General features: G+C 58.6%; 1 protein-coding gene across 1 annotated transcript in view; it reads right to left on the bottom strand.

Annotated features, from left to right (window-relative positions):
* The window catches only part of TSPEAR (thrombospondin type laminin G domain and EAR repeats), a 38,072-nt gene that overhangs the window by 4,993 nt on the left and 17,880 nt on the right, over positions 1 to 15,199 (bottom strand). Inside the window, exons 8-9 of the mRNA XM_026447464.1 lie at positions 13,944 to 14,173; positions 1,012 to 1,199 (exon numbers count right to left, since the gene is read on the bottom strand). Of these exons, the coding sequence (XP_026303249.1) occupies positions 1,012 to 1,199; positions 13,944 to 14,173 (418 nt within the window). The remainder of the gene's footprint in view (positions 1 to 1,011; positions 1,200 to 13,943; positions 14,174 to 15,199) is intronic.

Genomic DNA, 15,199 nt, shown 5'->3' with positions numbered 1-15,199 from the left:
ACCTGCCGAAGCGTCAGCGTCAGCCCCACGTCTCGAGATGAGGAAATGGAGGTCGAAGCCATGCACACACAAGCATCTTACTGACATGCAGGCCAGGCCAGTGCCTCTGCGTGCAGCAGCCTCAGGGCTGTGGCCAGTTCAGACAGCAGAGGGACCTCATTCCAGTGCTTCCCTGCAGGCAGGCAGGGGCCGGCCTGCAGCAGGAGCTCAGACAGGACCCTGGGAGAGGGAGGGATCATGCAGGTGTCCAGCGACAGGCATGGCGGGCAGAGTCCATGGGGCCTTGGGCTCCTCACTCCTTGGGTCAGTCAGGGTGACATCTGGAGCCACCTCCATTAATGGCGGGTTATGATTTGGTTCCCATGGAGCCCATGCCAGCTCTCTGGGAGGAGGACGAGGACGCCTGTGATCGCATGCTCTGGTCTGGGGGCACCGCCGCAGGCTCCGAGTCAGCGTGAATCCGCGGGGTTACCCCCAATCGGATCTGAGCTCTAAAACCCAGACCTGAGGAAGACAAGCGGCCACGCTGGATGTACCAGTGGTGGCAGATCCTGTCTGGCTGCTCCAAGGCTCACATCAGAAGCCGGCTTCGGCTTCACCACAAAATAAGGCATCTAGTGCCCGATTCTGCCTCCAAAGCAGCCCTGGGTCACACTCGCTGTAGGACAGATGTTATTCTTCAGAAACACGCCGTCTGGCAAATGCCCATCATCGGACAAGTGGGCGGATGGAGCATGACTCAGCCATGAGAAGGGGGATGCTCGGACCCACATGGCCACACCACCAACCCGGAGGACACGGTGCTGCTAGCAAAAGCCAGGCACAGAGGCCACAGCTCTGCAATTCCGTTTCTGTGCCGTGTCCAGAATGGGACATCGCAGAGACAGGAAGTGGGCCCGGGGGTGCCCGCTGGGGAGGGAAGGGTGGTGAGGATGAGCCTAACGGGGATTCCGACCTGCTGGGCCTCCCAGAGGTCAGCCCACCCTCCCACCGGCCTGCGGTGACGCATACCTGCAGGTGAGGATGTCCTGGAACTTGACAAAGGCCTGCGCGGTCACGTTCAGCTCGTAGATGACTGAGTTGATGACGTAGGAATCATTCTGGACTTGCATCTCCACATCGTAGCTGTGACTGTTCGCCACAGCGAGGAAGATCCTCTCCCCGATGTGGAAGACCTCCCAGTCCGCAGCACCGAATGTCTAGGACCAAAGGAGAGCAGGTGCATAGGTGTGTGTGAGCGGGCGCAGAGGTGTGGGTGAGCGGGCGCAGAGGTGTGAGTGTGCAAGTGCAGAGGTGTGGGTGAGCGGTGCAGAGGTGTGGGTGAGCGGACGCAGAGGTTGTGGGTGAGCAGCACTCTCCCTGGCTGTCCTCAGGGCTGCCACTTGGCAGGACATGGGATCTTGGCACAGCCCAGTGCCTGCTGAGCTGCAGGTGCCAGATGCGGCACTCCTGCTGGCAGCCTCCTTGGCCACGACTCTCTTCTTGAATGTTAGTGCCAGCTGTGCCCACCCCTGCCCACCCACAGCAACCATCTATGTGACTTGCTTCTCAGCAATCCATGCCTCCGCCTACTCCAGGCCCCAGTGCTGTTTGTTTTATGAGCACCACCTGCTGTTTCACCTCTTCCAGAAAGCCCACCCTGATCCCTCTAGTCCTAGCCTCAGACACCGAAGTAACTCTCCAGTTTTCTCTTACACGCTTTCCCTGGCCTTGCAGTTTGGCTGAGGACTTCCTCTGGCTCTGTGGACAGAAGCCATCTCCGGGTTCCTGGGTTTGTCATTCCTCCACAAATCACTTACCACCCTCAAGAGGCAACAGGTCTGGGGCTGCACATGGAGGCCCAACTGCAGGCACCTCTGCCACCATCCTTGAGTTGCAGGAGCCTGTCTGCATGTGGGGCCCGCAAGGCGGAAGGTTATGCCAGCACACTGGGGATAAAGGTGGTGGGGCTGCACCGGGAAGGGGCAGGCTGCTTCTCTGGGGACAGTGTCCCCACAGGCCGGGCATCCCTGCACACGGTCCCAAGCAGTCATGGCTGAGGACAGAGCTGGTCATGCTGCGGGGCTGCGTCTCTTCCTGACTCACTCCCGTCCTGAGAGCCTTCTGCCTGAGGGACATCGTGCGCCACCTGGGCCAGGTGCGAGGCAGCTCTAAGAGCCTCCCGTGACAGCAAGCACTGGGACGTTTTCTATTTGCCCAAATCAACTGGCAAGGGCCCGGCTCAGACGCTCGCGGGTCTGATGCGACCTGCCCTCCGCAGTAGGTCAGGCAGCTTGCCTTGTTTGTATGTTCAGAACAGGGCTGCCCAGGCGTCTTCTGGTCCCCCTGACTTTCCGGCGCCTGCCCGGCCGGCTCAGGTGCTGCAGGAGAGAAAACTCTGGGCCCAACGTCAACGTGCGTTCTCCACGCCCAGCAGGGGGCGCCGTTGCCCGCCCGACCCCAGAGAGCCTCGGCTGCAGGGGAGGGCGCGGCGCTGCAGGGGAGGGCGCCACAGGTGAGGACGCAGCTCCGTGGGCACCAGGCAAGGTCCCAAGGCAGCTCCACAGCCGGTCAGAGGAGCGCACATGGGTGAGCTTAAGCTAAGAGACCAAGACTCACTAGGCAAGGACGGGACTAGGACACCTGGCAGCGCTGAACCCCGGGCGGGGGGCGGGGCCAGGGGCTGGCTGAGGCTTTCCAGGTCAGCGCGCCCTCCCCTCCTGCGGCTCCAGGAGATGTGATTATTCTATCTGCTGGAGAACAGCTGTCCAAGGCCACCCCATGTCTTTCAAGGGGACTGCGAGACACTCTGGGCCGGTGGGACCTTCAGCATCATCCGGACTTGGCCTCACAGGTGGGCGGGTGGGAGGGCTACACACAGGCCAGTTCTCTGACTTAGCAGAAGGGAAACAGTAATCAGACTGTTAAACCCTGGGCTCCTCCCACACCTGTGCTGAGGAAACCAACTGAGTGGGCAATCCTCATGTGTGTACTCATCTGTACACACGCACACACTGGCACACACAGGCCCATACCTGCACACCTGCATGTACGCATAGATACACACAAACATGGATGTGCACTGTGTATGCGCACACACAGGCACACAGGCACACACACCTGCACGCACAAGCCCATATCTGCACACCTGCATGTACGCATACATACACACAAACATGGATGTGCACTGTGTATGCACACACACACAAACGCACACACACAGGCACATATGCTTACATTTTTACATGCACGCCCATGCACATGTGGATACACATGCAGATACACAGGCCTGCTCAAGTATACACATGTACACATACACACGTATATACACATGCAACCATGTACATGCATGTGTGTACATGTGTACGGTATGTGTGCACATGTGCATATGTGTATACTTGCACACATGCCTGTACATAGGCACATCCCTGCAGGCACACACATGCACCCGCCTGCATGACCTCATCTACACACACGTGCACCCACCCGGCATAGCTCTCCCCACATTGTTGGGGAAGACTGAAGAGACATGCTTCCGGCCATGGGCGTCCTTCCAGTGGAGCCCCCCCCACTTCTCAGCTACTTGCTGATGTTCACCTGTGTTGAGGCAGATACTGATGGTCTGCTGGGGCCAGAAGAGCCTGAAACTCCCTCTCAGGGAAAGCCCCGGACTGCTTGTCCTGTAGCAGCCCAGGGTGCTGGGAGACCCCGAGCTGGCTGGCTGAGCACTGTGTGGAGAGAGCTTACTGCAAGCTGGGGCTGAGCTGGGCATTGCATCTCAGGGATGAGTGAGGTGCCCTCCCTGCCCAAAAAAGCCCTGGAACAGGGGCTGCTGCAGATGGGGAGCCATGGAAAGGCTGCCTGGGGCCTTGGGGGCACAGAGGACGAGGGCCCAAAGGCATGGAGGAAGAACAGGGGAGTTGGCAGCAGGAAGCAGGGAAGGGTATCCAGGCAGAAGGAACTGCAGGACAAACACAGGACTGAGGGAGCCAGGAGGGCTGGGTGCACACAGAGTGGGGAGCAGGGTCTGGGGCAGGCCTACAGGGCCTGGGTGCTGTGGAAAGCAGTCAGGCCTCCAGCCAAAGGTCACTGGGGAACCAGAGGAGGCTTTTGAGCAGAGCGAGGAGGTCAGATGTATGTGGACAGCTCTGAGACCCACAGGAGCTAGGAAGGCGTCAGGACAGAGGTGAGCCAAGTGCTGTGGGGGTGAGGTGGGGTGGGTCCCACTCCCAAGAGGGGAAAGAAGGGTGGGGTCCTTGGAGACAGGGGCTTCTGGAGACCCCTCAGAGAACTCGGTACATCCCTAGGGTTGGGTGGCACACGGGCTGCTGTGTGAGCCCTGGGGAGGGGCAGATGGCAGGAACGTGGGGTGGAGGTGGCAGTGCTCTGGCCACAGCCCTGAGGCTGGTGGAGACTCTGGGTTGGGAATGCCCAAGACGGGCAGTCTGGTCTGGTGGGACCTGCAGTACTGCAGCCTCCAGGGCAGGGACTGTGCCCACGTTTCATGGGGTGGCAGGGAGCAAACCTTGAGCTGAATCTTGGTTGGAGCCCAGGGGGGTGTGTATTTGTTGCAGGACAAGCACGTGTCAGCTGTGGGGGTGGGTGTGGAGGTCTGTCCAGGACATGGCAGTGGCGGGAGTCGGCACTGTGTGGCCACCTGCCTAGCTGCCGCTACAAAGCAGAGCCCTTGCTGGAGTGCAGGGCCAGACAGGCTGGGGGCGGCGGCAGCCAGGGGAGGCTGGGAGGCTGCTCAAGTCACCCTTCTGCTCCCTGCACCCAGCCAGGGTCTGTGCATCTGATTTAGCAAACCCAGGGTCCCTGTTCAATCTAAGTTTCAGACAACGAATAATTCTTTAGTCTGCATGTATCCTATGTAATACTTGAGACATACTTTGGCAAAAAGAAAAATTAGTTTATCTGAAACTGGCTGGAGGCTGGCAGAGAACCCCATGGGGTGTCACCAGCTCCTGCTCCCAGCATTTAGCTGGCTGAGTCCACAGCAGGGCAGTCATTGTCACTGGCTGTCCACAGCCCCTCCTCCCTACGCCAGGCAGTCAGGAGCCCCTTGCAGGTTGGCGTGAACCTGTCCCTCTGCTGAAGCTGGGGCCTTCTCCCATTCAGAAGTGAAGAGATGCCCCCCAGGGGCTGTGCCAACCCAGGCAGAGGGTGTGCAGCGTGGGACCCGCTGTCAGGCCACTCCCAGATTCTAAGCACATTAGGGACTCATAGAGGAGAGAAAAATAATCTTCACATCAAAGGCCCTGCCAAACCCCGGCTGGCACGGGAGCCCAGCGGCCAGGCACCTGCTGGGCTGGGCAGGCCCTTCCCGCCCTCCCTCCAATGGAATTCCCCAGAGCCTGGCCCTGCTGCCCTGGCACGGTGCCTGGCAGCTCAGGAGCATCTTGCTGGGATGATGGTGCTTCCGGGACTTGGCAGCCAGGAGCACCTGGAGCCCCCAACAACTCCCTCGAGGGCGGGTGGGCACCCGGTAATCAGTGGATTAGTTGCTGGGCAAAGAGGCCCTTGGGTTCCGGCTTTGATGGGGCAAAGAAAGAGGATGCCTCTGTGGTCTGGGAGTGCCAGGGGAGGGGAGGGAGGCAGGATGCACCCCTGGGGCTCCCTCCCCAGCCGCCAGGAGAAAGCTGTTCCCCAACAGGCCCTGGTGGGGGGCATACTGGCATCCTCTCCAAGGGTAGCCGGCTAAGGCTGGACCAGCATCCTGGGCAACCGTGGGGGGGCAGCGCTACTGGATGACAGGTCACTCCCCTGAGGGAACTGGGCTCAACACACTCCCCAGCTAACTCTTGGGTGCCCCTCTGTGCTCTTCCCGGCCCTGCAGAACCCGCAAGCCTGGCACCTTCTCCAAGCTGCCTAGGCCACTGCCAGCTCCTGCGTCACAGAGAAGACAGAAGTCACAGGGCACAGTTGCCACCTTCCCGGAGCCCTCCCGCCCAGGCTCTGCCCAGCCCCGTCAGGCTGTCCTGGGCAGTGCTGACCACTGGGAGGGGCCCCTTCATGCCACTGCAGATGGAGACTCAGAGAGACACAGCCAGGTCTCATGAGGGCATGAGGGTGCTTAGGGGCTCCTGCCTGTTTTTCTAACCACCACACGGCTGCCTGCCAGGTGCCTGTCCCCAGAGTGGCCCCCACTGCGTCCTTGCCCCACAGCACCTCTTGCCCTTCGATCACCACGGAGGCGAGTACTCACACGTGTGCCTGAGTGTGCATGTACATGTGTGTTGAGGAGCCATGGGCGGGAAGCTCGGGAAGTGTGTGGCACCAAGTCGGGGGCCCAGCTGTGATGAGGGGTCCCTGCTAACATGGTGGCTGCTGCTGTCCTTGTGAGGACCCCACAAGCCGACAGCTACGATCACAGAACCAAGCTTTGGAAGCTGCAACACCTTCTGAGATCTGCAGCAAACTCACTCAGAAGCCAGACCTATTTTGGAGGCCACATTTGGTGACCGTGACCGCAGGCCCCACTCCATCAGCTCAGGGAGCAGGACACTGTGCCTAGACTTCTAGGGACAGAGCTCACTCCTTTGGTCCAAGCTGGGAAGGCCCAGTCATTGGAGGCTTGGTCTCTCCCACCTGGAAGAAAGTTCTAGAATTCCTGGTGGGATGGGCAGAAAGACTTTGAGGGCAGGCGGAAGAATGGGACATCAAACTGCCTTCCCCAGGGTGGGCAGCCAGCTCCTCACTCATACTTGCCTTTGGGTTGCAAAGTCCTGCCATGCCCACCGACCATTCCTTTGGAGCACTGCACTTAACCTGCAGTGCCCTGGGAACACCCACCCTGTGTTTCTGGGAGAAAGTGAGTTCTGTGTGCACAGCTCCTCTAACCCCACCTGCACCCCACACCCCCGCAGACCCCTCCAGAAAGGGCGCCTCTCTACGGCACACACGCACGTTCAAAGCATGTCGGCTTCACCCGCTTCAAAGCTCACGTTCATGAAAGACATTGCAAAACTCAAACCAAACAGTAAACAAATTAAGACATCTCTAGGACCTAAAAGGATTTCAACACAATGTGAAAAATGTTGGCAAAACATGAAAGTGGGCTTTGTGAGTTTTGAGGACTTACTGAGTTGTGAAAATGAGGCTCAGGCCGGGTGGAGAGGAAGCCCATCTATGTGCGCGTGGTCCCAGCACCCGTCCAGGGCCCTCCTGTGGTGCGAGCAGGACCTGGGCCATGGCGGTGCCCCCAGCAACCAGGTCCCCATTCCTGGAGTTCTGGTCTGCTTGGGGGAGCTGCAGCCGTGCTTTCTTCTGTCTGCTGTGGTCCTGCTCCAGCCCCTGCTCTTCTCTGATGTTTGTTTCAGGCAGGTGTCACCCACCCCTTGGGACTTCTCCCCGGGTCGCTAGCCCAAACCCTCCCCTTGGCTCCATTTCTGCCCCTTCGCTGCTGGCCCCCTTCTGAGGATGCCCGTGTGTCTCCAGGACACTGCTCCAGTCCTTGGTGTAGATCAAAGCAGCCCTTCACATGCGGCCTGAAAATGTAGACTGGCCGTCTTGCGGGCTGGGCTGCCACCTCCACCACCTCACCCGCGACAGAAGCCCTGTGTTTTTCAGTAACCACGTTCCACAAATATCTCCCGACTGCCTTCCAGAACACACAAAGATCAACAAAGCTCAGAATCCAGTCCCGACGTCATGTGATGAAGAGCAGGTAGTCCATCAAACGGATGGGCCCCATGAGTGAAGGGTTGAGACCCCACCATGGTGTGAGGCGTTCCAGGCACTCCCGTCACAGCCCGAACCAGGCTGCAGGCTCCATCCCCACGGGGCAGGCACGGAGGAGGGCATTCATGTCGACGCAGGGACATACCTGTGGACGCCCTGGCTTGGCCGCTTACCGCCGTGTGTTTGTGGCCAGGTTCCCGAACCTGAGCCTCAGTTTCCACACCTGTGAGATGGGTGTGAGGTGGAATCGCCAACCAGCTGAGGATGTGCAGTCACAGACCACCTTCCAGAAATCTCCAAAAGGCTTTCCAAAACAGGAAGACGAGGAAGGCTGCCATCAGCAGGAATTCCAGGGCTTCCAGAATGAGGCTGTCAGGAGTGAACGGAGCTGTGCTCCACACGCAGGGCAGGGGCCAGGGCTGCCAGGTCTTGTTTATCTGGGAGCACCAGGCTGCCTGCCTGCACCTGGTCTGGGCACCCGAAGGCAGAGCTGCTCCTGCTTAGGGTCTGTGGCGACTGTCCCCCTCAGTGGGTGCTGCTGGGGGCTCCTCTGATTCCTGGTGGGAGGCTTCTGGCCTCGCTTCTTCACCCACGGTGTAGGGTGTGGGATGGAGATGCAGGGCCTCTGCCCTCCTTCCCCTCTCCCTGCTCCCCCAAGCAGCCTGGGTTGTACCTCCACTAATAAACACCAACATCCGTGCCCAGCACTGGACCCAGGCAGATTCCCCTGGGTTTGGCCATGGGGCGATTCTCTGAATGACACATCATGATCAGCTTCGTGTGGTCCTGACCTTATGGTAATGTTAGCCCCCAGAGCCACGGGCCAGGCTATGGCACCACCCACCCAGGCGATTTCTGTCAAGACGACCGACTGCCGTGCCATCCCTGGGGCAGTCCCCCATGGCAGGCAAACATTCTCCTTTCATGCTTAAAATCACAGCACAGGTTCACCTGCTTCGTACTTGGACCTGTGATCTGTGTATGCTGCTTTTCAACAAGTTTCTAGTTGTCCCCTCCTGGGTCTGGCCCTCCCCTCCTTCCCTCCTTCCCAGAGGAAGAAAACACACCAGCTCTGCAGGCGACAACGCTCCCAGCTCTCCCATCTTCCCATCCCGGGAGCCCCTCCATCCTGCTCCCTGGGGCTGTCAGTCCCGTCCCACCTCAGCGGCTGCTGCAGAGAAAGATCGTCCTGGCCCGGCCCCGTGTCTCTGCCTTCCTCATCTCCTGCAGTCTGTGTTTCTGTCACTCTTTCAGCGCGCCATCCCTGGGCACACTTTGTGCTCCGTGGGCTCCAAAGCCCCCAAAGCCCCTCTTATGCCCTGGCTGACCCCAGACCATCTGGGCTGGCTTCTCTCTAGGACACGCACCAGTTCTCATTCCAGAACTTTCCTTATGGTCATCTTTGGGTGGAGCCACCACTTTAGTTCTGATTTCCCGCATCTGGTTGAGTACCCGGGCTTGCCGGTGCACCCCAGGGACATCGCCTCGTCCAGGGCTCCCACATGCCTCAGACTGACAGCCAGACTGTGTCATATAACGGGCACTAGCCAATGAGCTATGAGCACACATGAGCACAGGGCGAACTAGGCTGGGTCATGTGACTGGCACTAGCCAATGAGCTGTGAGGACATGCAAGCACAGGCCCATCTAGGCTGGGTCATATGACCAGCACTAGCCAATGAGCTGTGAGGACACATGAACACAGGTCCAGCTAGGCTGGGTCATATGACCAGCACTAGCCAATGAGCTGTGAGGACACATAAACACAGGTCCAGCTAGGCTGGGTCATATGACCAGCACTAGCCAATGAGTTGTGAGGACATGCGGGCACAGGCCCACCTAAGTTGGATCATATGACCAGCACCAGCCAATGAGCTGTGAGGACACATAAACACAGGTCCAGCTAGGCTGGGTCATATGACCAGCACTAGCCAATGAGCTGTGAGGACACATGAGCACAGGTCCAGCTAGGCTGGGTCATGTGACTGGCCCTGGCCAATGGGTTGTGAGCACAGAATCAGGTCAGCCCCTTCCTGCTGCTTCCCACTGTGTGTGCTCCCAGGGGTAGCCAAGACAGGACAGCCAAACCTTGTCTGACTTGATATGAGAACTAACCCAATGTGGCAGGAAGCCACGGACACGTGGGAGCTGTGCACGGCAGCGGCCAGGGGCCTTGTCCTGCGGGGGCACTGCGTACATCACTCGGCTTCAGAACACTGAGCCGTCCTACCTCCTGATATCCAGGGCTGCCAGTGGGAAATCCCAGGCTGCCGCGGCTCCTGTGCGCTTCGAAGGTAACTTTCCTTTGCTCTCGCCCTCCTTGGTCTCAGCGCCCCTTCGGTCTGATGAGATCTGGGAGGTTTTCTTCAAGGCTTTCTCTGACAATTCCATCACTTTCTTCACCCTCTTCTTTTTTTTCTAGAACTTTGGTTAGCCAGATACAGATTCTCTGGGGTTGATTCTGTCTCCTTTCATTCTACATTCTAGAAGATTCTCTTAACTTTATATTTCAGTCATGTTAATGAATGTCTTCTTTTAATGCCAGCAATTGCATTTTTAATGTCCAAGCTCTCTGTCTCATTAGTAGCATTTTTTATTTCGTAAGTGCAGTATCTTCTTGAATACTTCTGAAGACACTTGTAACTTTAAAAAATTCCTTTCTGTTTCTAGAGCTAGCTCAGTTTCTTTCAACCTATCTTTATTTTCTTTAGCCTGACTCCTGCAGTTTTCAGGATTTTTGTCAAACATCTAGGGACCCTTAGCTGGAGAGGATGGCATGGGTGACACGCGCAGCTGGCCAGGTACGCTCTGGGGCACTTAAGCCCCTTGGTGAAGTATCATGAAGAAGGTGCTGTAAATTGGACTTGGTATTATCACAGGAGCTTTAGGATTATGGTGTTGGTAGGTCTAGGATGATAATCTCCAAAATGCACTCCCCAACCCACTGCAGGGATCCTTTCTCTTGTCACCTCACTTTGTGATTTAGAATGCAGGGCCCCCAGGACAGCAGGCTCTCCGTGGCTCAACAGCTGTTGCCTAGTTGATGAGAAAGTCACTTGTGGTGCTTTTCCATCTGAGGTGCGTGACTCTGCTCTCAAGACCCCTGGAGGCCTGCTCCCCCTTCCCCAGCTCATCCGTTAGATGCTGGAAGTGACTGCCTATGCCTTCTTTCAGGATAAAGCCTTAAGTCCTGCAATTGTTCCTTGTGTGATAACATTTCAGATCCCTTCGTGGTTCTGGCAAAGCTTCCTCGAACATGCTCCAATGTGCTGGGGCTCTGCATGTGTGAGCCTGGAGCCAGCAGGGTGCACATTCATGTTAGGGCACCAGTGTGATCCCGATGACACGTGACTGGTGTGGAGCGCCGGGTATTTCCATGGGAACTGCTGTCGGCCGGATCACCTGTGCTCTGCAGCTGCGCCCAGGTCCACAAGCCACCCTTTCTTTGCTGCTTAATGTCACCATTTGCCTTTTTTTTTCTTTTTTTGAGGTGGAGTCTCACACTGTTGCCCAGGCTGGAGTGCAGTGGCGTGATCGCGGCTCACTGCAAGCTCCGCCTCCCAGGTTCACGCCATTCTCCTGCCTCAGCCTCCCGAGTAGCTGGGACTACAGTCACTCGCCACCACACCCAGCTAATTTTTTTGTATTTTTAGTAGAGACAGGGTTTCACCGTGTTAGCCAGGATGGTCTTGATCTCCTGACCTCGTGATCCTCCCTCCTTGGGCTCCCAAAGTGTTGGGATTACAGGCGTGAGCCACTGCGCCCAGCCCACCATTTGCCTTTTTAGCCACTGTACCCGCGTGTCGAGGCCTCCTTGGGAATCCCAATTTCCAGCCCATATCATGGTCTTGGCCCCAGCTTGCAGCTGCTTTCACATCTCAAACCTCACCAGCCTAGTCCAACTCCAGGTCAATGACTACTGGTCAGAGGGGCGTCCCTGTGAGCCCTGTGGCCACGCTAACCCATAACTGAAGGCTCCTGAACCCTTCTTCAGGTCAGCTGTGTGCACACCAGCACGTGGCCACCAGCCCAGGACACCCTTGTAGTTTCCCAGAGTCTTAGCAGCATGCACGTTGCGGTGAGAGGACTGCGCAGGGACCAGTAAGACAAGGAACTTGTTGTCAGCTCTGTCCTGTGCCACATCAAACCAAGCGACAGGCTGCATTGCTTGGCTTGACCCCAGTTCTGCCACGGGCAAAGCCCTCCACTGCTCTGAGCCTCTGGGTCCTTGTGGGTAACGGAGACCAGTGGCAGCAAGCCCCTCTCAAGATGCTGTGAGGGTGACGTGGGAGGATGCGGGCAGAGCTCTTGGCACAGGCGCTCTACAGAGTCGAGGCTCAGCCAGTGTGAGCTGCTGCCACCACCTACCTCCTGAGGCTGTTACCAAGGCCAGTGGCTGAAAGGAATCTGGCTCACCCCCAACCCTAGTGCACTGAGCCTCACTCTGCCCCCGTGCCAGAAGGCTCATCCCGCCTCTTCCTGGATCCCAGGCACGCTCACCTGTTCCATCCACAGCACTAGCGAGCTCTAGGTATGTTCCTTCTGGCACTGCTGGTTCCTCACCTGGGTACCTGCAGCTCATCTGGGCGGCCACAGTAGCCTCCCAATGGCTCACTCCCTCCTAGCCACTGACCAGTCATTATCGTGCAGCCCTGTCAACCCCACGAGGGCAGGCTTCACGTTTCACTGGCAGCCTATGGCTCTGGATGGCGACCCTGCTTCCTACTCCCAGCCCCACTGCCCTGCAAGTGCTTTCCCACTTTCCCAGCCCTCACTTCCACCTGGTGAGGCCTGGAAAAGTCAGGGGTGCGCTCGCTGATGGCTGCTCTCCTCGTGCCTTGAACATCCACGTAAAACTGCCCTTCCCCACTGGACCATGAGCGCCCGAAGGGCGGGGCGGTGGCCACCTGGATGATGCTGTGCCGCAGCCTGCCGGTGGGCTGAGCACGGGGGAGCCCCTGTGCAATGCTCTGCACGCATTAACACGTGTGGGTGGGTGGTCCCTGTGAGCCGCGGCTCCTGGTCCGGCCCCTGCGGGCTTCTCAAGGTGGTCACACTCCCGGTTTCCTAAGCTGCTCTCACGCCTGCCAGGTGGAGGGGCTCCAGGAACCTGTGATTGCTGAACTCCATTTTCCTCCCTTCTGTTTGGAAGCTCATTCCCATGTGCTCCCTGCAGGCTTGCCCTAATGAGATGTATGTATGGAATGTTATGTATGGAATGTATGGAATGTTCCAGAATGCCTTCAATCATTTCAGCCGTAAAGCCCCACCCACCACATGCACAGCCTCTTGTCTAATGCAGGGGTAGCTTGGTAAGGCCTGACTGCTGTCGCTGTTTTTCCAGACTCCCTGATGGGGGCGAGGGGTCCCGGCATCAGCGTCCGCTATGGCTCTGCCCCTGTACCAGCCTCACTGGGATGTGGCAAGGGGGCAGCTCATGTGGCAAGAGTGGCCTGGGTTAGTCTCCCTGCCTCGGGTGCAAAAGGCCCTGAGAACATTTCTGCAGTGGAATGAGTCGCCAGGTCAGGGGGCGCAGAAGATTCCGGAAGGACACGAGGGAGGTGATGTCTTATGAGAGGCACGCTTCTAGCAAACAGTGGGAGTGCTGTTACCGGCACTGCAAAGCCCCCGAGCTGCCCCCTCCGGGGAACCGCAGCTCACATAGAGGCTGACCCCGAGGTGGGAGATGCGCCCCCGCCTGTCCCATACCCCGCACCTCTGCTCCGGTCACAGTCCTCGGCACACTTGCTGGGAGCAGGCAGCACACTGTCCCCGCCCCTAGAGGTGGGACCAGCCAATGGACACTTGAGGCTTGGAGGGGAACGCCACGTGCTGCCCCATCCCGGCCCCCACACTGCCCTGTGTCAGAGCCAAGCTGCCCAGCTGCCCCCGGGCCAGGGCCCTGACACCCATACAGACTCGGATTCGACTGCAGGAGCTTCCGAGGGGACAAAGGGCCTGTTCTGAGCCTGGGGGCTGCTTTATGGAGAACACCACACCAGGGTAGGGCAGAGCCAGGGTGCACCTCCTGCCTCATTTCCGGGCGCCTGGACTGTCCCTGGGCACACAGAGGCTGCCAGGCAAGAAGGGCTCAGACGCCAGGCAAAGAGCCTGTGCTGTCTAGAGGGGCAGGCCCTGCCTGGGTTTTGGGGTCACGGGTGCAGAACAGCACTAGGTTTGGCTCTCGGTGGACCCCCAGCGCATATCACCTGTCCTGCAGGTGCACATGGCAGACGCAGTGGCCAGCGATGGAGAGGCGGGGCTCATGCCGGGGACCTTACCGGGAAGGACTGGAAGAGCTGGAAGGAGCCCAGGAGCCGGATGTAGAGGTGCGAGTGCACCTTTGTGGACGTGCCGTTGAAGGTGTTGGCCACCACCAGGAACGAGTAGGGCCCCACACTGAAGAACTCCCAGTCGTAGGCGCCCGAGGTGGCAATGGTCTGGTTGGCCTCGAAGAGCCGGGTTGCCGGGTTCCACTTGTAGATGACGCTGTCGATGTTGTGGTTGTCGCCTGGAACCAAAGGACTGTGCTGGGGACAGGGAGGCAGATTCCACAGTCCCATGGCAGCCCTGACGGAGCCAGAGCCCAGTCCAAGTCCCTGCCCTGAAGACCGCAGACTCACGAGGGCAAGGCCAGCTGTTGGGGACATCCCTTCTTACCTTGAGCCTCTCACCCTCAGCCCCTTTCTGACTCCACCTCTGGGCCTTCACAGGTGCCATTCCCATGTGGAAATGCTTGGTGGCCCCCATCGCCCTTGGGACAGGTGTACATCCCCAGGACCTTCCTGTGTCCTGGAGGTGGGGCCCACCGTGTCCTGGCCCCGCCGCCCATGGCTCCCCAGCGTCCCCACAGGCCAGGCCTTCCCACGCACTGCCACCTCTGCCAGGAGGCTCCTCCCTCTCCACTGTGGAGCTCCCTCATTGGGTGGGTTGTGGGCTCAGGGGAGTGCAGAGCTGTGGAGCCTGGGCAGGGTTGGGTCTGGGGGTCCTGCAGGTGGGGAGATGCCCTCAGACCCGGGCCGGCTCCTGGAGCTACAGGATGGCAGGTACTTGTGGTGGCCACTCAGGGCAGTGTCCTGGCCTGGAAAGCAGGTGTCCCGGTGCCTCCCAGGCCGGTGCTCCTCACTGTCTCTGCTAGCACAAGGGGGGACAGCTGCCTATCCTCAGGAAACAAGGCCATGGAGGCCATCCAGATCCCACGTCCTTGGCAGCTGTCCTCCATTGCATACATGGCCAGGCCAGCCACCAGGCCAGCATCGCTGCCATGGGCCTGGGCCCACTGCCCAACATCTGCACTCCCTGTGCTGGTCAGATCTTTCCTGCGGGGAGGCTGCTTAGTCAGTCAGTCAGTCACTGAGGTAGTCAGTCAGTCAGTTGTCAGTCAGTTATTACAGTTGGTCAGTCAGATAGTCATTAGTTAGTCAATCACTGAGATAGGCAGTCAAGTAGTCAGGTAGTTGGTCAGTCAGTCAGGTAGTCAGTCAGCCAGTCAGCCAGCCAGCCAGCCAGCCAATTAGTCAGTGAGGTAGTCAGTCAG

Source organism: Piliocolobus tephrosceles, chromosome 19 (genome assembly GCF_002776525.5).
Source record: "Piliocolobus tephrosceles isolate RC106 chromosome 19, ASM277652v3, whole genome shotgun sequence".
Classification (NCBI taxonomy): domain Eukaryota; kingdom Metazoa; phylum Chordata; class Mammalia; order Primates; family Cercopithecidae; genus Piliocolobus; species Piliocolobus tephrosceles.
Note: the sequence above shows the minus strand (reverse complement) of the source record. Positions and strands in the feature narration are given on the sequence as shown.